The sequence below is a fragment of the Ascidiella aspersa genome, chromosome 6, assembly GCF_963924565.1.
Source record: "Ascidiella aspersa chromosome 6, kaAscAspe10.2, whole genome shotgun sequence".
Classification (NCBI taxonomy): Eukaryota; Metazoa; Chordata; class Ascidiacea; order Phlebobranchia; family Ascidiidae; genus Ascidiella; species Ascidiella aspersa.
Window position 1 is genome coordinate 11,726,518 of NC_139452.1, and position 24,184 is coordinate 11,750,701.

General features: G+C 36.0%; 3 protein-coding genes across 4 annotated transcripts; all 3 read left to right on the forward strand.

Annotated features, from left to right (window-relative positions):
• Positions 1 to 3,887: 3,887 nt before the first annotated feature.
• On the forward strand, positions 3,888 to 6,335 carry LOC146139871 (uncharacterized). Its single transcript, XM_083391207.1, has one exon. The coding sequence runs from the start codon at positions 5,039 to 5,041 to the stop codon at positions 6,329 to 6,331; it is 1,293 nt and encodes a 430-aa protein (XP_083247333.1). The 5' UTR covers positions 3,888 to 5,038; the 3' UTR covers positions 6,332 to 6,335.
• Positions 6,336 to 6,906: 571 nt separating this feature from the next.
• Positions 6,907 to 15,192, forward strand: LOC146139872 (epoxide hydrolase 1-like). Its single transcript, XM_083391206.1, has 9 exons — positions 6,907 to 7,191; positions 7,425 to 7,635; positions 9,284 to 9,455; positions 9,620 to 9,749; positions 10,019 to 10,224; positions 10,395 to 10,476; positions 11,569 to 11,718; positions 12,542 to 12,734; positions 14,377 to 15,192. Exons 1-9 carry the CDS (start codon positions 6,977 to 6,979, stop codon positions 14,461 to 14,463), a joined length of 1,446 nt encoding a protein of 481 aa, XP_083247332.1. The 5' UTR covers positions 6,907 to 6,976; the 3' UTR covers positions 14,464 to 15,192.
• A 1,153-nt stretch (positions 15,193 to 16,345) lies between these two features.
• LOC146139873 (epoxide hydrolase 1-like) lies at positions 16,346 to 23,928 on the forward strand. 2 transcript variants are annotated; one of them, XM_083391203.1, is made up of 9 exons: positions 16,346 to 16,567; positions 17,251 to 17,461; positions 18,125 to 18,296; positions 18,479 to 18,608; positions 18,877 to 19,082; positions 19,253 to 19,334; positions 20,790 to 20,939; positions 21,911 to 22,103; positions 23,364 to 23,928. In XM_083391203.1, exons 1-9 carry the CDS (start codon positions 16,353 to 16,355, stop codon positions 23,448 to 23,450), a joined length of 1,446 nt encoding a protein of 481 aa, XP_083247329.1. In that variant the 5' UTR covers positions 16,346 to 16,352; the 3' UTR covers positions 23,451 to 23,928. The 2 variants fall into 2 exon arrangements, with proteins under 2 accessions (XP_083247329.1, XP_083247331.1); XM_083391205.1 differs by lacking the exon at positions 23,364 to 23,928 and adding an exon at positions 23,033 to 23,316.
• The last annotated feature ends 256 nt before the right edge of the window (positions 23,929 to 24,184 follow it).

Genomic DNA, 24,184 nt, shown 5'->3' on the forward strand with positions numbered 1-24,184 from the left:
AGCCTACAACTCGACAATGAACAACTGTACAGAGTTGAATAGGCAATGTGACGTAATAGTAGATCTTTTACCGCATAAATGGTAGCGTTTGAAAGTGATATGACAGTGAAGTTTGGTGAGTATAGTTCCAGTTTTTTGAAGCAATTTTAGAGTGAATTTTAACTTTTAAATCTGATAAAAAAAGATATGTGGCACTTAAATATTGTTAAATACTTGGAAATCCAAAATTTTTACACGGGCCGCACAAAATGTTCTCGCGGGCCGCATGCGGCCCGCGGGCCGCGTGTTTGAGACCCTTGCTGTAAACAATAGACAATAAACAATGAGAACAATTGGATAAACAAGAAATTTCGCAGTAACTTCAAAGTGACATGTCTGATGGTTCTTCAAAACTTATTTGAACCTTCTACAAAGTTGCATCACTGAGAAAATACAAGAAACCAACACGCCTTCACATTTTAGGTTTTCAGTTACGCTTCAATGAACACAAAAGTGACCATACAAAAAAGGCCATATCTCCCGATATAGAAATAATCTGAGTGAAATAAGTAGATCATTTTTCTTAGGAAGAAATGCTCTACCAAGTTCAATAAAAAATTCAAGAATCTGAAACCATGGGTTACATGGCCTGGTGAATTGACATGGAATGACCCGGAAGACCTTGCCCGACCCCGGTTCTCAGCCTGTTAAGGCGAGTCTCGCATAGACAGGTTAAAACCCGAAGGCTTATTGGAGGTGGTGGGGCAATAGTGGTGGAGAGGGGTAATCTTGCTCCTCGTTCCATTTGGTGGCCATCCATTCACCTACACCAGAGTTTTCACATTTCTGCAGTGATTTGAGTGCAGCTGGTACAAAGGGGCATCTCGAGGGTAGTAGCCTTTGGTATTAAGGTTCCTCTGGGGCGAAGCTCAGCGGGCTAGATGCCTGCCAGGATCGGAATGTGAGTGTCCTGTCCAGATGCAAGTCGAGGTATTAAACAGCAAATGAGCCAGAACTGATCTCTGAGGCATGCCGTTTCTAACGCGTCATAACCTACTTTGATGGAGCCGTTGTTTGTCTTAAAACAAAGCTGCGATTATGGACAAGTTTCATGATCATGCTGACCATGTGTTTGTTAAAAATATTAAACACTGATCATGCTGCTATATTAAACGACAATCCTCAGCAACGTGCAAGCTTGCTACAGGCTATTGAAGATCACTGGCGATCATCAACAGGTTTTAAACAAGTTGTATTTTTATTGTATATACCGTATGTAATAAACTAAATGAAAACTCTAAAAATGGGTTAAAGTAGGGCTTTGGGGGCTTTAAGAATACATTTTAAGTTACACAAAGCTGCAAATAGATTAGTGATGCTTTTTTGCCATTGTTTAGCCTATGCCATCACTTGACCTAAAACGTCACGTCGTGACGCAACTTGTGAAATAACTCTATAAAACTTTATGCGCTCCTTGAACAAAAATCCTTGATCCGGCATTTTCACACTAGGCCTGCAAGGCAATTAAAATAATTAAATGATATTGTAGCATATTAGTGGGGTCCTTTTTGCCCTTTGCAAAAACCGGCAAAAATGACGCAAAACTTTTATTGGTTTTCGGTCACTTTTGTAATGACTTAAGTCAATGACTTGACTTGACTTGACTTAAATGCACTTAAGTCGTCACTGTTTTCAACTGACTTAAATGACTTAAGTCATATAGCCTATCTTAATTCTTTTACATAAAACAATTTACTTGCTATATGTTGCGTTTTTTGTTGTATTAATGTTTTATTTCGAGCTAGTTTAACAATTTTAGCATAAGGTTTTGGCTACGTTTTATGACAAAGGACTTGACTTGAGATTGACTTAATGCTATAATTATGACGTGACTGGGACTTGACTTGTGATTTATTTAAAAAAGCTTGACTTGGACTTAAGTTATTTTACAAATGACTCGACCTTGACTTGAGTTATTTTACGAATGACTTGACTGGGACTTGAGTCATTTGAAGACTTGTTTAGGCTGCTTTACAACACTGGGTTCACGCAGTCATAAAGCTATGTGACCCTCGAGATATTTATTCAAATCATCTTGAGATAATGGCATCAAATCGAGAAATGATCGTTTTTATCCAACGCCTCGCGTCTCCTTGTAAATTAAATATTTGTCGATTTAACGAAATAAAGGCACTTTTTTTCACGCTATGTGCGATCGCTTTGTGGAAGTGAGCAAGAAATAGAGTGATAATTAAGCTATTCTTTGCTTTCCATGTGTTTGAGGTGTGGTGTAGAGTGCGTGAATGATCACCGACTAAGAGCTTTTGTGTTTACAGTGAGTTTTATGATGTATTTGCTTTTGTGAGAGAATTATTCTATGCGAAGCATCGCTAACTCACGCCCGAGTGTTAAATATTAAATGGCCTGTTCTGCCATTATCTCTGCAGTCAGCTGTTGGATCAACGCCTATCTAGGCGTTGGTTGGATTGTCTGTAGCTATTTAAGACCGCCGCAATCCGCTTGTAAACTATAACTCTTCTTACCTATCGACTTGTGCTATTTACAGCTTTGATATTTGCAAGTAGCATCTCCTATATGCTAACTTGTTCCGCCGACTATAGTTTGAAACTGGTTGTCGTTTATCAGTTACTACAATTGTAATCACCAGAAGTATTGTGGTCGGCTAACGAGTTAACTCACGCAACTTAAAATTGGAGTCAGGAGTTCAACAAACTAAACTCGTGCCCCACTGTAGCTCTTTGCGGTTAAGCAATAAAATGCGGCTCTTGTTGTCTGACTGATTGGTCACCCCTGACGAGTTAAGACCAACACCTGGGTTAGACCCTGTTATGTACAGGCGTTGGTTAGACCAGGGTTTCCCAAACTGTTTTGGACCACGGACTATTTGTGAATCTGTTTTTTCGCGAGCCACAATACAAAAAAATAAAAAAAACCAAATTTTATATATTTACAAAACTGACAACATCAATGGGACGGATGAGATTGCTTCCCTCTGCTTAAACTGTTAATTCATAATAAATTCAAAGCGCAACAAGTAAGATTACGAAACTGGATAGCAAAAGATTTATAAATCAATAAGTTGTGAATAGCTGCGGCAATTTAATTATTTTTGAAAAAGTACTCATAGGCCACTATACAACAGAGGGGTCGGCAAAATTTTTCTAGTCGCGGGCTAAAACCAAAGTCAGAAAGGTCTCTTGCGGGCCGCACAAAATGTTAACCACGAATTATGTTATTAAAATGTTAGAACAACTGTTAATCAGGCGGGTTTCGGATATGTTTTTGCACTTAAAATCGTGTTTAGTTACTTTTAAGGTGGCAGTAAAGTGTTGGCGTAAAAGCGGGACAAAAAGTGTTTGTTAGGTTCAAAATTCGAGTCGACACGTCGTTATTTATATTGAAAAGTGTAATAAAACCACTTTGAGAAAACGCGATGACCTTAATGGTTAATCTAGTTCAGTGTTTGTTAACGTAGTGTATTTAAGGCCGAGCGCTCCTGGCGAGCGAAGCGAGCGCGAATTTTTTCGGGGTATACCGACATTTCTTTCAAATTTCTTGCAAGTTTTTATTACATTTCAAAAATAAAAATTAAAAATGTATGTTCATATTTTTTTCAAACCTGATGTATAAAGATCGTTAACGCAAAGCGCGAACATTTTTTGCACTTGCATAGTTGAAATAGTCAAAAAGAAATGGACTCGTGTCTAGTTTGTCAAAAGATATATTACATTCCCGGGCCGGATGCGGCCCGCGGGCCGAAGGTTGTCGACCCCTGCTGTACAAAATATGTGTGTAACAATTTAATTTCTTGTCATATCGCCACGGACCACCTGCGCAGACGTCGCGGACCACAGTTTGGGAGACCCTGGGTTAGACTATAGTATATTAAAACAATATACCTACTATAGTTAGACTACGGTGTGTGATGTAACGGTCTAATGCTTTTCTGCACACGGCCTATGTTTGCTACGAGCCTACGAGAGGACGTGACACGCGAGTGTGTGTAAGATCAGCTGCGTTGCAAATGCTGCTAAAATATCAGTTAAAACTTGTTTCGCTTGTTGTTTATTCAGCTGTAATTCGAACTTCTAAATGTTCATGTCTCCTAGAATACATAAAAAGATAACCAAAACGCAAGTCGTAGAAGTGTTGAAATATATGGCGGAACTTTAAATGGCATTTATTTACAGTATTGAAACAAGTTGTCAAAGTTCCAATTTCAAGGAAAGACATAAATATGTTAGATTATAATAACAATACTTTGCCCACCCGAACTCAAACACTGACTCTCACCCTAACTCAAATATTGTTAACAACATAAAATTCTATTGTTTTCATTACAAAGTATGTTTCATAGTCTAGCATCTTTTTCGGGTTTTATATTGTTAATATTATTTGGGTTACGGTGTGTCAAGACCAAGTAATAATATATTTATTCTCCCATAAATTTTTCTTCTCTGCAATTTTAATTTTGACAACTTGTTTCGTAACTCTCAAATGTAGTAGACTCTAGACCAGTGCCATCGTTAATCCTATTATAAACCCATAAACAGTGTTGTAATGACTTAAGTCAATGACTTGACTACAGTGCACTTAACTCACTGTTTGCAACTAGGTTGCCGCTTGACTTAAGTCTTTTGGGCAAGATAACTTGACTTTTTAGTCTTTTTGGTAATTTTTTTATCCTAACTTTTGCACACAAAACAATTTGCTTGCCCTTTTGTTGTTTTTTTTGGTATATTTTATTGGAGGTATGCTCAAAATCGAACTAGTTTACCTAATTTTAATAGCATAACCTTGTAGTTTTAGAACAATGAGTTGACTTGTTTTAATTGTGACTTGACTGGGACTTGACTTTTATTTTACATGACTTAAGTTATTTTACAAATGACTTGACTGGGACTTGAGTCATTTCAAAATGAATTCTTTTCAGCACTGCCTAATAGAAAAGTCATGACATGTAAGTAGGCTAAACATGTAAATATTGAAGAACTTTAAAATTTAGTTGCCTGCATGCAATATAAACACAGCGCAGAAAATGTCAATCTGTAACAAAATAAGGGTACGTCTTCGTTTCGACATGCCACCACCTCTATCAGTTCATCCGCAAGCAGACTGCTACATGTTTTTGATAAACAAATCAGAAATGAAATGCATAGCAGACGTCGAACATGCCATATCACACAGGTTTGGATTTTCCTTTCTGCAATCTCTTATGTTGTCAATCGACAAGTTTTTTCTTATGTCAAGTGATGATGTGGACCTAATTCAGGAAAATGACCTTATAAACGTAGGCATTGAAGACTCAGTGCAGTTTGTTGATGTCATTTCAGTTTCTTCTGCAAAAACGTCTCCAAAGGCAGAACGTGATGATGCTAGCACCCCCTTTCTAGAGCCGACAGCAAAGCGTACAAAGCATGATCCAAGCTGGAAACCCAAAAAGGTTCTCAAATCCAAAAAAGAAAAGTTAAAAAAGAAAAAGAAGAAGAACAAATCAGCCGTTCAATCTGCCAGTTCTCTTACCTCCAAGACTCGTAGCAAAGTGCCTAAAGTCATTTTTGCATCTCAAGCCAGTAGCTCGGCAGTAGAATGCAATGTTTCTAGCACAACTGCTCCTGAGAAGAAGGGAAAAACAAACATGGGTTTACGAAGCCACTTATTGTTAAGTTCCACTGAAAACCCTACAAACTCAAAACATAAAAATGACACTCAGATTCAAGCTTCACTCATTGACTTGAATAGTCAAGAAGAAACTGAGACTTCAGACAACAATTCATTAGTTCTCTCGGAAGATAGTGATGATGTTTTATGTAGCCCAAGCAAGATGGAAGTGACTTGCAGTTCTGATGTTGAGATTGTTCGGCCTGTTATAAAGGATGTCAAGGTAAAACTTGACCCAGTAGAAGTTAAGCAGGAGCTCATAGATGACTTTCACCCTTCAAATAATATACAAAAATCACAATCTAACAATAAAACTACTGATAGCGTTGGGCCTTCAGTGAAAGATTACGATTCACTTAATGTTCTTTCCTGGCCTCCACGGATCGGTGATATTATTGCTTTCAAACAGCTGGAGATGACTGATAACTATTGTCCATGTATATCTGGCTTTAAGGAGGGAAAAATCCTTGAAGTTTTTGGCGGCACTGTACAGGAATCAGAAAAAAGTGTCCTTATATCAGTGATGTGGCCGGAAACTGAAGAAAAATTAAAATCAAAGGGAAAATTTGATTTAGATTATGGAAGTGATGAAGAAGAAGAAGTTATACCTACAACAATAGGAAACTTTTTACAATGGGATACTTTAATTGATCCTCGGTTAATTAAATGAAATGGCAAATTTAATATATAAACTTAAATAACGAAAGTCGCCTTAGTAATTCCCAGTTTTGGTATTATTTTTATTGTGAGTTTGCATACTCGGTTGGATTTTTGGAATCATGTAATTATTGTTAAATGAGAGAATGTTTTTAAAGAAATATTTCGAAGCATCATTGATTCTTAAAAATTTGTTGTAACAGGGCTTTCCAAATTCAAGATGTGACCTTGTGGTTGTGAGATCAATGTCTTAAGTAGGCCTAGAACTGTTTTTTCCCATTGTTACATCATTATAAATTATACTTCTATTAAATTTTAGAACCAAATCAAATAAATATCCAAACTAAGTTGCACATTACCTTGAACAAATGTATAAATAGATGCAAACAATGAGGATTTTTTTGTTTAAGATAGCCTGTGACAGGCCATTAAAAGGTTGAATTGGGTAAAAACATGTCACAGACTAAACATTTCGGAAAGCCCTGTATTAGACGGTGTAATTATTTCTTGTTTGGAAACAGTTGGATAAACATAATTTTGATTATTGTTCAGTTACTAAGTTTACTTTTTGAATGAAATACAAGGATACTTGCCTACTGACTGCAAGTTTTTTCAGTTGCTCATTTAACAATGTTTTTTTTTTCATTTTTCTAGCAAAATGTTTGTGTACATAATTGCAGCCTTGGTTGCTGTGTTTGCTTTCCTGAAATATTACCTACAAGGAAAGGAAGACCACGAGTTGCTTTCAGGATACTTTTCCGACAAGTATTGGAATCATGACGAGGAAGAACCAGACCAGAGCATTAACCGATTTAAAATTGATATTTCAGAGAAAAAAATTGCCGATCTTAAAAACAGATTAAGCAGCACAAGGTTTTAATGCAATAAACATAAATATAAATAAAGTATTACTTGACAATGTGTATTGTGTATTCATTTTGCTTAGATCTGGCTAGTTACTTTTAGCTGTAACTTGCCATCTTCGTATGGGTATAAAACTCTTGTTTTGTTTTTTTTATTCATGATAGAATTTTTTTTATAAAACTATATATATATATATATATACTATATATTGGCCAGATTTATCTACAATCTGTAACATATAGGTACCCTGTTCCTGCTTTTAAAAGTTCGGGGTTCAACTATGGCACCCGTGATGATTACATGAAAGAGCTTGTTGAATACTGGAGCAAAGATTATGATTGGAAGAAGCAGGAAGATTGGATGAACAGCTTTGACCATTTTAAAACCAACATTGAAGGCTTGAATGTCCACTTCATTCATTCCAAGCCAAAGAATGTTATGAAAGGAGTTGAGGTAAACAAAATTCACTGACCATGCAAACCTTTCTATTTTATAATTACTAGTGCAAAACAAAAATGAGTTATTTGGATTTGATGAAATTACCTTGTATTACAAGATTTAACCTCTCAATTGCTTAAATAATGAAGGTTTTTACAGTTTTGTTTCCAGAGTTTATTGCTTTTTGCAAAGCTGTTGAAGATTCTAGGCAGTTTAGTGTTGGGGCAGGAGCGAAAACTGCTAAAGTGTTTAATGTTGCCAAGCTGGTTCCTTGTATATTAATCTGACTACCAAACGAGCGGGTCGCTAAAACACCTGTCCTTATACCTTCCTGAACTCTAGACAAGTGGTTCTCAACCTTTTTAGCATGCTGACCGGTAAATTTTCAAAACAAATTTTGCGGACCGACGGACCTTCAAAAAAATCAACCCAAAATCTATTTTGGACAAAAGTATGCAACCTAAAAGCCAAGAGTAAAAACTTTTTTTTTTCAATTTAATGATCGATTTCCTATGTTCTTTTTGATATCATACCTATTATACGCAGGTCAAGTTTTTCATGGTTGTGACGTTGGATGAAGTCCAAAGTAGACCATTAACTCTATGTTACGACGCAAAGCTAGAAATTATGTAACTGCTGAAGTTCTAAATTTGATGGACAAGCAGCCTTCAACTTCCATTTTGCATTTGAGATCTAAACTGTGATATATTTTGCAGACCGGCAGGAAAGTTGACCGGTTCTCAGACCAGCGGTTGAGAACCACTGCTCTAGGCAGGGTCACTTCACTCGGATGGCGTTGCTCTTTAAGTATATTATACTCAAATTGAATCTTAGTAAACACTAAAAAATATTTCAGGCTGTTACTATGAAGCTGCGTAGAGTAGCATTGCATAAAGTAGAATCAATTGCAAATTAAGCAACCACTCGCTGGCCACACATGACAGTTGACACCCGTCTCATGTTTTAGGCCGCCCTACTCGGCAGCACAATGGGTAATATTAGCAGCATTACTTCAACATGTTGCCTTACACCCCTTCCAATGTACAAGCCAGACATAGGAAGGGTTATTTTAGCATAAAAAACTGCACAGCGCGACCCAAATCCGGGTTTTATGAGCATCTCTTGACCCAAGCCTCAAACATCAAAAAATGTATTTTTCTGACATGCATGAAATAGAAAAAGACACAGACAACCAGATATAGTACACAGTTCTATGAAACGATGATTGATGACAAACAAATAATTGATATATTTTAGTGTGATTGATGAAACTGATTTTTTCCTTTATAATATATCGATGTGGCTTGTTTGGTGACTAAAAGCTTCCACCAGTCTTAACAGCTACTGTAGTTGGCTATGGCTATTGGCTAAACTGTAGCTGGTTGCCATTAAAACATTCATAAAACCACTTATGATGCAATAATTCAGTTATGATTGAATTAAAAATATTTGAAAAATAAAATGAAAAAAGTTCTTTTGCGCAGGTTTGAATCACCATAGAGCGACCCATTTTTTGACCTTGCGCGATATATGTTTGGGTCGCGACCCGTACTTTGAGAACCACTGTTATAGCTCTTTTTTTACAACCTTGAAGAGGTGACCTTCGTTCAGGCCTTTTAAAAGATGTGCTTCCTTTTTTTAAAACAAACATGAATTTTTTCAGCCAAAGATCCTGTTAATGACACACGGTTGGCCAGGTTCAGTTGTTGAGTTTCTTAACATCATTCCAATGCTAACTGACCCATCAAACTATGGTGGTCACGAAGTTGATGTGTTTACTGTCATCTGTCCTTCCATACCTGGATATGGATTTTCTGATGCTCCACAAAAAGAAGGTTCAACATATATGTTAATATATTTTGTTTCTTTATACTTTATTATAAAGTTTTATTATGAAAATCTGTTGAAATATTAAAAAAATCATAATTTGGTTGAAGTCTTTCTGTAAGTATATCATCTAAAAGTAAATCAGGAGTAACATTAATGATGTGTACTGCAGGTTTTAATGGCTTCCACTGTGCTCGGGTTTTTCACAAGCTGATGCTGAGACTTGGCTATAAAAAGTACTATGTCCAAGGTGGTGATTGGGGATCAATGATTAGTAGCGCTATTGCCAAGCTGTATCCAAAGTAATGCTAATAAATTGGCTATTTATTAAGATTTTAGTTAGTTTCATGTTATTGTTTTTTGTCCAGGTTAGTAAAATTGGTAATTCAGAAAAGGTAAAAGTTGTAACAAGTTGCACAGCATTCACTTTATAGTATATGTAGTTTATGTAAACAAACCTCCTTTGTATTATATACACCTGGCAGAGTTTGTGATGTCTACCCATTATCTTTCTTTTTTGATTGTGTCACTTTTGTCCACCCTTTTTAATAAAAAAACTGTATTTTTACAGCTATGTAAAGGGGGTTCATATCACATTAGCTTCTGCGCATCCGCAAGGATTAAATATCCTTAAATATTTTGTTGGAGCCTACATTTCTTCTCTTGTCTTTCATCCTGCTGAGGCAAAAGCACTTCTTCCCTTTAAAAAGACCATCAAAACTATGTTGGCTGAAACCGGTTATATGCACTTGCAGGCAACAAAGCCTGATACCGTAGGTAGGTAGCAATGAAGTTTTTTTTGCTGGTTGTTGTGCAATTTTGACTGGTTTGAAGCTTAATGAAATGAAATGGTGCATGCATCAAAGACTGTAAAATCACACCTTGTTTGCAACAAAATATATGATACTTTGAAACACCCTAAGTTGCCAACAAATCAATCTTTGCAGGTTTTGGTTTGAGTGATTCCCCTGTTGGTTTGGCAGCTTACTTGGTTGAAAAATTTTCTTCATGGACTGACATGGATGGCAGGTACCACTATTTTATTGATACCACATTGTGAAAATGATGTGTACATCTTGATGATCTTGGTAATTGAAAACCGATAGTAAAATATATAAGATATGATAATATTAACAGAAACAGCAAGACTGAACAGTGTGTTATACCAGTGTTTTTCAATCTTTAAGTATAACAGTGTAAAGCTTTGGTGTCCCCATTCTTTTCACTGAACTTTTTGCAAGCAAACAAAATATAAGTCATCAGTGAGCCATGTCTTTGTATTGCTTCTACATTTTTTCAAATTAGAAAAAATCTTGTTTAGAACCAATTTCAATGTATCTAACCATGTGAACTGCTGAAAGCCGTAGATTGAGAAACACTGTGCTATACTGATGTATATAGTGATGTCAAATACTTGATATTCTATACCGATACTCTTGGCTAAATGATTTCATTATATACAAAAAATAATAAAATTGAAAAGTTCAAAGGGTATTTTTTCCAGCTTAAGAGGCGAAATACCATTATTGGACATATTACTATAGTGTAGTGGTTCCCAACCTTTTTGTTCTTGTGACCCCTTTTAAGTTTTCGATAACTTGCGCAACCCGCACAACCCCCGAATTATAGCGTATGATACGTAAACCAAAGTCAATATAAAACACATTTTAAAATTGGGAAAAAATCTAGACCGATTGTATCGAAATTTGGCTAAAATGTCCTGATTTAAGTATGCATAATGACTAACGAGCTAAAGTTACGGTTTGAGCGTCGTTTCATGTTTATTAGACATTGTTTGCCTGAACCGAAGCTTGTTTCTTTAATTGAAAAGTGTAATGAAGACGTCATAAACACGACTGGTTCACTGCTGCAAAAAACACATAAACGCAAATAGTAGACTGGCGGATGCTTTTTCTCCTTCTATACTGCGAAAATTTAGCTTCATATAACTTATTTCTTATGACGTTTTTCTTCAACAAATACTACACGGTGTGGGGCTCGCGACCCCCAGGTTGGAAACCAGTGCTATAGTGAATAGGTTTATTGCTTTGTAGCAGAAGGTCGTCTGGTATTATAAGCCTGATTTGACCTAACTGTTTGAAAAAAAAAATTGTTCTACAGAAATAGCCAAACTGGTAAGCTGGCCGACTACTGGACCAAGGATCAGCTTCTCAACAACATAATGATTTACTGGTGGAATAACTGCATAACCAGTTCCATGAGATTTTACAAGGATAATGTAGGCGATTCAGCTGTTAATCAGGCAAATGAGTAAGTTGCATCAATAGCCTAATTTTTTTCATGAGTTTGGATTCGCCTCGTGTGCTTAAATACAGCTACAAAGGACGAAGCAATATCTATAGGAAACGATTGTTTGGGGATTGCATGCCAATTGGTTCATTTCATATAAAAATACATTTTAATCGCAGGCTGAGTATGTGTGGTCCTAAATAGAAGTGTAGATAAGACTTGAGTTTTAACAAAAAATCGGTTAATTTCCGTATATAATCACACAAAACCGTTTGCCCTAACTACAGTTTTATAAGCCTTCCATGCAAAATATTGCGTTAAACTAATTAAGTTTTACAACTAATTTTTTTTTATTTGTTTAAGTATTTTTTAAATTTAAACAAATATATTTCGCAGTCATTTTAAAGCGCCCGACTTGGACTTTAATCATTTCTGAATCACTTGAAATCATTTTCTAAACTACCAGTTGACAGGAATAACTAATAGCGATTTTATTACAACCTTAAAGTCCTCAACCCACGAGTGACACAGTACGAATGTCCAATACTTTGATTCCTGTTGTTTAGGGCAAAATTACTGCGATTTGATCCGATGCCAAATAACGTAATTACCGCGGTCAAATAAATAGAATGGATGAAAGTGCGGCCAGCATTAGCGTTTGCGTTGGAAAGTCTTTTCTCTTGTTTTTTTAGTATATTTTTTCAGTAATTTACCTTTCCAAGTAGAAAACTCTACTTTAGATCGCAAAACAAGGTACCGGATCTTCACCGACTAGACCCGGGTACCTATACTAGCACTTGACGTCGGCTCCAATCCTATATTATTGATCATGTATATTTCGCAGAGTCAAAATTCGTATCCCGAGCGGTTACGCCTTCTTCCCGAACGAGCCAATCCCTACTTCGCGCCTAGCCATGAAGCAGCAAACCGAAAACCTCGTGCACTTCACCTACATGCCGAAAGGAGGACACTTCAATGCCTTCCAAGTACCCGCCGACCTGGTCGCCGATATACGACTCTTTGTGCGGACTGTCGAGGTACTTTGCGCTCGTTTTTCCTTCATCCACATCCTGTGAGGTTCGACTTAGAGCAGTGGTTCTCAAACTGGGGTTTACGGCCCCTTGGGGTTCCGTGTGGAAGTTTTACGGGGTCCGCACAACATTCCTTCTTTATAAGCTGACAAATTATATTACTCCGGGGACTAGTTTCCTTCAATTTCACAGTCGATAAATCTTTTGATAGCTTGTGTCCAGCACGTATAGTTATTAGTTAGTATGTGTACATGGTAGAGTAACCTATTGTGCATTAAAATCCAATTTTTGCTATTTTAAACATTAAACGGATGCGCTATTATTACAAGGAACGTAAGGAGTCCGCAAGGCAAAAAGGTTTGAGAATCACGGACTTGAAGCATGTATTAGCCTTATACCAGGGGTTCCCAACCTGTGGTACGCGTACCACTAGTGGTACGCGAAGGTTTTTAGGTGGTACGCGAGTAGCTTCCTTTTTTTTTCTCAAAACCCTGGATTTAAAACTTTATATTTTGTTTATCTGGTTTTGTTTACATAAAAAAATCCCCGAAGCCCATTCTTATTGTTACGTAACTATTCCTGCTGTTCCAGAACAATGCGATCTTCAAAATATAGGCCGTGTCAATGGTCGACAAGGAGCACAGTTGCTTTGTAAAGCGTACAACGCTGTGGGGCAGTCGTCGTTAATTATTCGAAATGATTGCTCTTGATAGATATAATGTACTGTTTTATAGCTTACTCTACAAATAGCATTGAATAATGTAAGTTGTAAGCTAAAAAAAGATAAACATGTGATTCGACTAAATTAGTTGTTCTCCAAGAAGTGGTACGCGTTACACTACAGAGCGTCCAAGTGGTACGAGATCGTAAAAAGGTTGGGAATCCCTGCCTTATACGGACCGCATTCCTGCTCGACTTAAATGGAAATTCGATTGCTTGTAATCCTGTGCTCTGTAAGCTTTAAGAATATGGGATAAAGATTTAAAAAAATATCAGTCTCTTGAAGGCCAATCTCAATTAAACTACTAAAAAGCAAACGGTTTGCGCATTTGGACGCGAATGTCTAACTATAGCCCCAGATGGAAAAGGATTATTTTTTACACCTTGTTCCCACTTTCGGGTTATTATTTCCACCAAACGCACCATACAAAAATTGTAATGATAACAGATCTGTTATCGACCAAAGCTATAGAGCAGGGGTTCTTAAGCTGGGATTCATGAACCCCTTAGAGGCCCACGAAGGCCTAATTTGATATTAGTGTGTAATTGAAAAGTAATTATGTTTGAAAAGTGCCGAATTAAAAATAAAACGTTTTTGCACTAAATGTATAATTTAGGCTTCATTTGCGCTTTCATAGTTTTTAGGCCTGAAACAGCAGATTTATAAAGTCGATGGGTATTGTGACATAAATTTATGCTTAAAAAGTACTTATATTGAACCTAAACGTAATTAAAACTAGTTATAGTTAACTGAACTCATTTTTTGGTCGAAATGAAACGAGCGAATTCCTTGATAATCAATTTTTGTGCATTAAATATTTATCTTCGACATATGAGCAGCGTGAAAATCCCAAATGTTCGAAATTTGTATATTGCAATGCAAACTTATGTTTTTCCTAATAACGCTTAACGTTCTCTTTGTGTCTAGGGCTTGGAGAGGGGAGCGAGGAGATCAGTTATTGAGGAAGAAGACATCGGATCCTCGCAACTCGACCGGGTCACCAAAAGTGAATGAGTAAAACTCGCATCAGGAAACTCAACTTCTTCGCATAAAATGCGCAATCTAGGTTGTAGAGTATAGTAAACTGATCACGTATTTGAAGTGCTCGTAATTTTTATCGCCGATTTGAGTTTTTCTTCACTTTAGTTTTTAGTGTGATTACACGTTAAATAATGTAGACATCTTCACCTTATATTTCACTTGAGAAAGTTCAGCATCACGTATTCTTCTGTTATGACTTTGAGGTGCATCCGGTAATTATGCAATTGAGCAGTCGTATGTTGTATATTTTTTGTAGTCGCCTGTGATATAAAAATGCTTCAGATCCTTGTTCTTTTAATTTCGTATTAGTATCGTCTATATTTGTAGCAAGCTTATTTCACCGGTTTAATCTATACTTAGCAACCAGTGCTCAAATTTTAAAATGCGGACATTGATTGACCAAAAACACCAACGGTTTAACAACGTAAATTTGTGACGCAATGTTTTCTTTGTTTGTTTAAAGTTCAGCGTCGTTGCTTTACATCTCTGTTTTGTTTTCGAGATCGTTCAATAGCGATCGTATTCAAAAATGTGCTTCGCGACTTAATACAAGTTCAATCTGCACAGTATCGTACTAAACCAACGATATTGCCGTTCGAAGATGGTTTTTCATTGAGGGAAAAGTCGAATCTAAAATGTTTGGTGGACTGGGGGTTATTCTACAAGTATTTACCGAAAAATACAATTTTTGTACGAACAAAGTAAAAAATACAATTTCCGAACCACGTTTGTGTCAACACAGTTTGGGTTTATTTTTTCTGTAAACAGTTGTCCACAAAAACGCGTATTTCACTGATGTTAAAAACTTTTTTTTTGCGTTTATTCAGCCAGTTAGTGACTTTCACGGTTACGACTTTCGCAAAAAGAGGATTTGTTTGGAGTGGCCCGAATCGACTGGAGTTTTATTATCCAACATTCATCTACACGGGTTTTCCCCATTCTGAAATTTAGTGTTGCGGGTAACATTATCGAACTTGCTGGAAACACTGTTTGTGTAATAGGCATGACATGACAAACCCAACCTAGGGCGCCGATTAATCAAACACCTTTTTGACAGGGAGAAAATCCTAAACCTTGTTTTAAAGAGGCCAATCACATTTCTGGTACTATTTTGTTCGTTTGGAATGCTTACTAATTTTACACCTAGTTTTGTTATGATTTTTATTGAGTTTTTGCACACTTGAATGGCTTTTTAAAATCATGTAATTATTGAACTAGAGAATATAGATGACGATCTTGTGGGGATCGTGAAGGTCTTGACTCTTGAGTAGTCCTAAAACTGTTTTTCCCAGTGTTACATCAGTATGAATTATGCCTTTATTAAATTTAAGAACCAAATCAATCACTATATACATTTGTCTAAACTAAGTTGCACATTACCCTTGCGAACAGTAAGGATTGTTCTCTTTAACATTGCCAACTGTGACAGGCTATTGAAAGGTTGAATTGGCTAAAAAACTATCGGACTGACAATTTTGGAAAGCCCTGAATAAACAGTATAATTATTTATTGTTTGGAAAGAGTTGATAAAACATAATTTTGATTAGTGTCACAGTTACTAATCTACCCTTTTAAGTGAAATACATGGATACTTGCCTACTGACTGAAACAGGGTAATACTAATTTACGGAATAATAAATGGTCGGAACGCTTACTAATTTAAGAGTTACCCTGTTAAAACAATTATTAAACCAACTCACAATATTTGGGTTAGGGTAGGGGTTAGCATTTGGGTGAAGGTGGGTCAAGTGTTATTATATGTAATAATAATACTGTGAGCGTTCGACAATTCATCATTCCATAAAATAGTGTTACCCCTGAAACATTTTTTCTTTGCTCTTTAAACAATGTTTTCTAGCAAAATGTTTGTGTACATAATTGCTGGCTTGGTTGCTGTGTTCGCTTTCCTGAAATATTACCTACAAGGAAAGGAAGACCACGAGTTGCTTTCAGGATACTTTTCCGACAAGTATTGGAATCATGACGAGGAAGAACCAGACCAGAGCATTAACCGATTTAAAATTGATATTTCAGAGAAAGAAATTGCCGATCTTAAAAAAAGATTAAGCAACACAAGGTTTCAATGCAATAAACATAAATATAAATAAAGTATTACTTGACAATGTGTTGCTTAGATCTGGTTAGTTACTTTCAGCTGTAACTCACCACCTTCATATAGGCGTAACACTTTTGAAGTAAAGATGTTTTAATGTATATATATGTTACGCTTTACACCAACATAAAAAACTATATCAAATTTTAAAAAATAATGTTGGATTTATTCACATATATTAAGATTTATTAGCTATTTATAAAATTTTGTTTATTACAAGACGTCATTCCAAGAAAAACTTGCAAACACCAGAATTCCAAGAAAAACTTACAAACACCTTATAAATTGTCAGGGGGGAATAATAAAGAAAAGGCAAAACTGATTTTTAAATTGATAGCAATTGGACGGAAGGTGTTAGTATATCGCACTTTTTGCAAAGGGTATATCGCGCTTATTGTGAAAGGTTTTAACCGGGGCAAAGCTGGGTATTTCGTCTTAACCTGGTATGGTGGCCAAGAAAGAATATTGTACGGGTCGCACTGTGTTTAATTTTTACAATAATAAAAGTTTTTTTTAGGATGCTGGGTGACGAATAGGTTTATCTGTTTATTTTTATTAACAAATTTTAAATTCAACTAAAAAAAAGTTTACCTTTGATAATACACATGTGTGCGAATTTTAATTTATCTACAATCTGTAACATATAGGTACCCTGTCTCTGCTTTTAAAAATTCGGGGTTCAACTATGGCACCCGTGATGATTACATGAAAGAGCTTGTTGAATACTGGAGCAAAGATTATGATTGGAAGAAGCAGGAAGATTGGATGAACAGCTTTGACCATTTTAAAACCAACATTGAAGGTTTGAATGTCCACTTTATTCATTCCAAGCCAAAGAATGTTAAGAATGGAGTTGAGGTAGTTAATAATCATGTTAAATTTTTATTAATTTTGTGTATTTTTGTAGTGTGTTGTTTAACTTGTTGTCCACTGCTACTTTTTAGGTGAAATATGTTGTTGATCTTCTAGGTTTAATAGATATGAACATTCACCTACTTTCTTACCCGTAGAATCAAACATGTATTCTTGCAAGTGCCATCCATCAATTTTATAAAATTGCAGAACTACCGCTGAGAGCAATTTTATAAAATTGCAGAACTACCGCTGAGTTTTGCAAAAATAGAAAATAGGACAAACTAACTGCATTTTGTACAGCCCTTTTCTTATTACCAGTGCAACATAAAAAAGAGTTATTATAATTTTATGAAATTACCTTGCATTATAAGATTTACCCTCTCAAGTGTTTAAATGATGAAGGTTTTTACAGTTTTTGTTTCTAGAGTTTATTGCTTTTTACAAAGCTGTGACAGATTTTTTTCTAGGCAATTTGGTGTTGGGCTGTAAAGGAAACTGCTTAAATGTTTAATGGTGCCACTGGTATGTAAACAACTAGCCCTTATTACACGTTCCTTGCATATTAATCTGACTACCAAACGATAACCCCCCTGAAACATCTGTCCTTATAACCTCATAAAATCTAGACAAAGTCACTTCACTAAGAAGACGTTTTAAAATTTTCAGCCCAAGATCCTGTTAATGACACACGGTTGGCCAGGTTCAGTTGTTGAGTTTCTTAACATCATTCCAATGCTAACTGACCCATCAAACTATGGTGGTCATGAAGTTGATGTGTTTACTGTCATCTGTCCTTCCATACCTGGATATGGATTTTCTGATGCTCCACAAAAAGAAGGTTTAATATATATGGATATGTTTTTATTTCTTCATAGTTGTTAAGTTTTTATTTCTTTATACTTCTAACTTTTCTTTACCTACTCTGTTCTAATTTTCGAAAAAAGCGAAATTTAGTTAAAGCCTTTCAGTAAATATATCATCTAAAAAAATTGTGATTAACATTAATAATGTGTAATGCAGGTTTTAATGGCTTCCACTGTGCTCGGGTTTTTCACAAGCTGATGCTGAGACTTGGCTACAAAAAGTACTATGTCCAAGGTGGCGATTGGGGATCAATGATTAGTAACGCCATTGCGAAGCTATATCCAAAGTAATGCTAATAAACCTGCAAAATAATTAAAGTATTTTCTTCAGTTGGTAAAAGGTTTTAGTTATGCCATGTTGGTAAAAATTTAAATTTTGAAAAGTTAAAAGCTGTAATCAGTTGCACAGCATTCATTTTATAGTATTTATAGTCAATCCTCCTTTAAATTATGTATATATACCTGGTAGAGCTTGGGATGCCTACCCATAAACTTTGATTTTTAATTGTGCTACTTTGGTCCAACGTATTAAAAAAAACACTTGTAATTTTGCAGCTATGTAAAGGGGGTTCATACCACCTTAGGTTTTGGACATCCGCAAGGATTAAATATCCTTAAATATTTTGTTGGAGCCTACATTCCTTCTCTTGTCTTTCATCCTGCTGAAACAAAGGCACTTCTTCCCTTTAAAAAGTCCGCCAAAACTATGTTGGCTGAAACCGGTTATATGCACTTGCAGGCAACAAAGCCTGATACAGTAGGTAGGTAACTTTGAAGTTTTTTTTTCTGGTTGTTGTTCACTTTTGACTGACTTTGTAGCTTAATGAAGTAAAATGTTGCATACACTTATAGCAGTAACATTAATCTTTGTTTGCAAAAAATGTATGATACTTTGAAACACCCTAAGTTGCCAACAAATCAATCTTTGCAGGTTTTGGTTTGAGTGATTCCCCTGTTGGTTTGGCAGCTTACTTGGTTGAAAAATTTTCTTCATGGACTGACTTGGATGGCAGGTACCACTATTTTATTGATACCACATTGCGAAAATGATAAGAGAAAATGTACATCTTGGTAATCAAAAAGTGATAGCAAAATATATAACATATGATTAAATTAACAGAAACAGCAAAACGTGATAGCAGTGTTTTCAACCTTACTTTGTGGCGACCCGATTACTAAGCTAAGTATAACTTCAAAGCGTTGGCGTCCCAATTCTCCTCACTAGAACTTTTGTAAGCAAACTACACTGAACATATCTTAACAATAATCAGTGAGCCATATCTTTGTATTGCTTAATCTTTCATATTTTTTTAAATTTAAAAAACAAAATCCTGCTCAGAACCAATGCAATGTATCTAATCTTTTGAACTGCTGAAAGCGGCAACACAACCAAATCAAACGACGACCTAATTTTGAGTTGGAGACCCATAGGTTGAGAAACAATGTGCTTTTTTACGGATAGTGATATCCAATACCTAATAATCTATTCCGATACCCTATAATTTATCGTTTAGCCAAAATATAGGGCCTAGTTTTGCTAAACGATGTCATTATAGTGCAAAAAATTATTAAAATTAAAAAGTTCAGAGGTTTTTTTTGAGGTTAATCGGCCGAAAGATCTTATCGGTCAATCCTATGGTGCAGGGATCGGCAACCTTACGGCCCGCGATCCGGCCCGCCGATGTAGTTCATCCGGCCCGCCGCCTCTGTGACAAATTGGACACGAGTCCATTTCAAATACTTTTTCTATTATTTTAACTACGTAAGTGCAAAAAATGTTCGATACATCATTCTACGTCCGGTTTGTTTACGTTTTGATGCACTGTTTTCACCTAGATTAGCGCTTCTTTACCGTTGCGCCGTGGAAGGCAGCCAAGTGCGTCACGGAAAAACGGAAAACGTATTCGAAATATTGAACATATATTTTTTTTTATTTTCGGCAATGTAATAAAAACTTGCAAGAAATTTAACAGAAATGCCGGTAAACCCGAAAAATCGCGCTCGCTTCGCTGGACAGGCGTGCCTTGGCTTAAAAGGTTAACAAACACTGAGCTACATTAACTTTAAATGTTATCGCGTTTCCTCAATGTAGTTTTATTACACTTTTTATTAGAAGTATGGATGACGACATGTGAACTCGAAGTTTAAACCAAACAAACGTTTTTTTTTCGCGCTTTGCGCCAACACTTTACTGCCTCCTTAAATGTAATTAAACACGTTTTTAAGTGCAAAAACGATCAGAGGCCCGCCTAATTCACAGTTGATGGAACATGAAAATAACACAATTATTAGTTAACATTTTGTGCGGCGCGCAGAGATCTTTCAGAGTTTGGTTTTGGCCCGACTAGAAAAAGGTTGCCGACCTCTGCTATAGTAAATGGGTTTATTGCTTTGTAGCAGACACGCGTATGATATAATAAGCCTAATTTGACCTAACTATTTTAAAACAAAAAACAATTGTTGTACAGAAATAGCCAAACTGGTAAGCTGGCCGACTACTGGACCAAGGATCAGCTTCTCAACAACATAATGATTTACTGGTGGAATAACTGCATCACCAGTTCCATGAGATTTTACAAAGAAAATATAGGCAATTTAGCTGTTAATCAGGCCAATCGGTAAGTTGCATCAAAAGCCTGATATTTTTTTCGTGAGTTTGGATGCACGTGATGTGCTTAAATACAGCTACAAAGGATGAAGGAATATAGCATAGGAATAGGCTGTTTAAGGATTGCATGGCTATTTGGTTCAATCTATATGAAAAAAAAATTTATGTATGCGTGATCTTTTTAAGTATGCATGATCAAAAATAACAGTTTCTTAAGGCTGAGTCACTGTTTTATTTTGACTTGACTTATGTCGTAAAAAAGGAATTACTTTAACTTAAGGTAATTTTAATCAATGAAAAATTATAAAATTCAGGTAATTTTTGTTTATTATCGCACAAAACTGTTTGATCTAACTACAGTTTTAGCAATGTTCCATGTAATATACTGCGGTAAACTGATGAAGTTTTACAACTATAAGAGTTTTCGTTTTTTAGTACAAGTATTTTTCTTAATTCCCACAAATATTGCTATGTTCACATAAGTGTTGAAATAATACTGCGTCTTGAATTGGTGAATTGACCAAGACTTACTGTACCTTGTTTTATTTGACTGGATTTCGCAATCATTTCAAAGCCCCCGACTTGGACTTTGATCATTTCTGAACTAATATAAATCATTTTCTAAACTGCTAGTTGACAGTACTATCTAAGAACGGTCTGATTACAACATTTAAGTGCTCGACCCACTGGTGCATATTTTACGCAATGGGAGTCTCCCAGGCCTACTTGGTATTTTCTTCGAATACCCGGTAGTTTGGGCAAAAAGTACTGCGATTTCATACGATGCTAATAACGTAATTACCCCGGTCAAATAAGCAAACTGGACTAGAGTCCGGCCAAGTTTAGCTTTTGCGTTGGAAAGTCTTTTTTCTTTGATTTTTAGTGTAATTCTTTCCCAATAATTCACCTTTGCCGATGCTACCACTCAACATCGGGGATCGGATTGGATCCGATATTATTGAACATTTATATATTACGCAGCGTCAAGATTCGCATCCCAAGCGGTTTCGCATTCTTCCCGGACGAGTTTATCCCCACTTCACGTCTCGCCATGAAGCAGATTTGCGAAAACCTCGTGCACTTTACCTACATGCCGAAAGGAGGACACTTCAATGCCTTCCAAGTGCCCGCCGACCTGGCCGTCGATATACGACTCTTTGTGCGGACTGTCGAGGTACTTGCGCTTTCTTTGTTCACCTCGTTCTTTCTTTGTTCACCTCCTGTGATGTGTTCGACTTAAAAATAAGGCTTACAAGTATGTGTTAGCCGTATACCTCTTTTCTGTTTGACTTAAATGACGATTGGAATTAACCAACTTTCTCCTTGATTTAAAACGGCATTCCATGTGAAAATATTTGCCGGCTTTTGCAATTTAAGTGCTCTGTAAACTCGAAGAATATAAATGATGATGTGTAAAAAATCTGTCTCTGGAACGCAAATTTCAATTTAACTTATAAAAGCAAACTTTGTTGTGCATTTGGACGCGATTGTCTATAGCTAGAACTGGAATAAAAAAAGCTTAAAAAATTAGTTATATTGACCTTGGGCGTGATTAAACCTAGATATATAATTCAGTGAACTAATTACACACTGAAAATATTTTATGCTATTTTCTGTTCGAAATAAGACGACAGAGTCCTTTTAAAAAACAATTTTTGCGTCCTTTAAAAAATCAATATTTGTGCTATAACGATTCATCTTTAATCTGAACAGCATAATGTGCAAAGCCTTCACTAGTCTGTTAACAAAAAACCTTAACGTTATCTTCTAGGGTTTGGAAAGGGGGCGACGTATATTCAGTCTAGACGTAATTAAACCTAGTTATGATTATTAGAATTGATTACACATACGTGAAATATTTTTTACCAATTTTCTGTTCAAAATAAAACTAGAAAATCCTTCTAAAAGTCAATTTTGTGCAATAAAAATCATCTTTAATTTGAGCAGAATAATGAGCAAATCTTACCTATGTGAAATTGCGGTTATTTTAATGCAAACTTATTGTGTGCTTCTTTTCAAAATTTCAAATGTAATCTCCATTTTGCTGCAAAGCTTTCACTCCCATTCTGTTAAAAAAACGCTTAACGTTCTCTCTGTTTTTAGGGCTTGGAAAGGGGTCGAGGTATCTTGAAGCTAGACGTAATTAAATCCATTTATGATTAACTTAATTTATTGCACACGTAAACATTTTTTTACCAAGTTTCTGTTCGAAATAAAACTAGAGAATCATTTAAAACTCAACTTTTTGTGCAATAATAGTTCATCTTCAATTTGACCAGCATAATGTGCAAACCTTAACTATGCGAAGTTACGGATGTTGTATATAAACTTATAATGTGTTTTTTCTTCAAAATTTCAAATGTAATCTCCATTTTTCTGCAAAGCCTTCACTCCCGTTCTGTCAAAAAACTCTTAACGTTTTCTTTGTTTCTAGGGCTTGGAAAGGGGAGCGAGGAGATCCGTTATTGAGGAAGAAGACATCGGATCCTCGCAACTCGACCGAGTCACCAAAAGTGAATGAGTTTAACTCAAAACCAGGGAACTCGCCTTCTTCGCATAAAATGCGCAATCTAGGGGAAAATTTCAGTATCACGCAATCTTCTTTTGTGATAAATTTTCACGTGTGTCCGATAATTGTGCAATTCAACAGTCGTATGATGTGTGATCTTTGTAGTGGCCTGTGATATAAACAATGCAATTTGAAACTGCTTCAGATCCTTATTTTGTTAATTTCGTAAAAACATCGCCAATTATTTGTAGCAAGCTTGTTTCACCTGTTTGAGCTATACTTCGCGACCAGTCCTTAATTTCGAAATACGATCTTGATTGACCATAAACACCAACGGTTTAACAACGTGATTTTGTGACGTCATGTTATCTTTGTTTGTTTAAGAATGTCTATCCTCATTGCGTTACATCTCAGTTTTGTTGTCGGGATCGTTCCATAGCGAGACTATGTTTCTCTAGTAATACAAGTTCAATCTGCACTGTACGTAATAAAACAAACGATATTGTTGTTCGAAGTTGGTTTTTCATTGAGGAAAGAGTCGGGTCGAATAGTTTGGTTGATTGGGGGTTGCTGTATGAGAAATTTACCGAAAATACAATTTTTGAATAAATAGGATGTCGAGTCCCAAAGCGCAAACAAAGTAAACTGTACGATTTTCGAAACTTGTGTCAATTCAGTCGTATTTTAGGTTTACTTCCTCTGTAAAAATGGTGTACACGAAAGCGCGTCTTACACTAATGTTGGGA

Excerpts from the sequence above, each read along its gene's own strand:
- LOC146139873 (XM_083391203.1), top strand. The coding sequence starts at position 16,353 with ATGTTTGTGTACATAATTGCTGGCTTGGTTGCTGTGTTCGCTTTCCTG. Across the intron at positions 19,083-19,252 it reads AACAAAGCCTGATACAGTAG|GTTTTGGTTTGAGTGATTCC; the intron begins GTAGGTAACTTT and ends CAATCTTTGCAG. Across the intron at positions 20,940-21,910 it reads GCTGTTAATCAGGCCAATCG|CGTCAAGATTCGCATCCCAA; the intron begins GTAAGTTGCATC and ends TATATTACGCAG.
- LOC146139871 (XM_083391207.1), top strand. The coding sequence starts at position 5,039 with ATGTCAATCTGTAACAAAATAAGGGTACGTCTTCGTTTCGACATGCCA.
- LOC146139872 (XM_083391206.1), top strand. The coding sequence starts at position 6,977 with ATGTTTGTGTACATAATTGCAGCCTTGGTTGCTGTGTTTGCTTTCCTG. Across the intron at positions 11,719-12,541 it reads GCTGTTAATCAGGCAAATGA|AGTCAAAATTCGTATCCCGA; the intron begins GTAAGTTGCATC and ends TATATTTCGCAG. Across the intron at positions 12,735-14,376 it reads TCTTTGTGCGGACTGTCGAG|GGCTTGGAGAGGGGAGCGAG; the intron begins GTACTTTGCGCT and ends CTTTGTGTCTAG.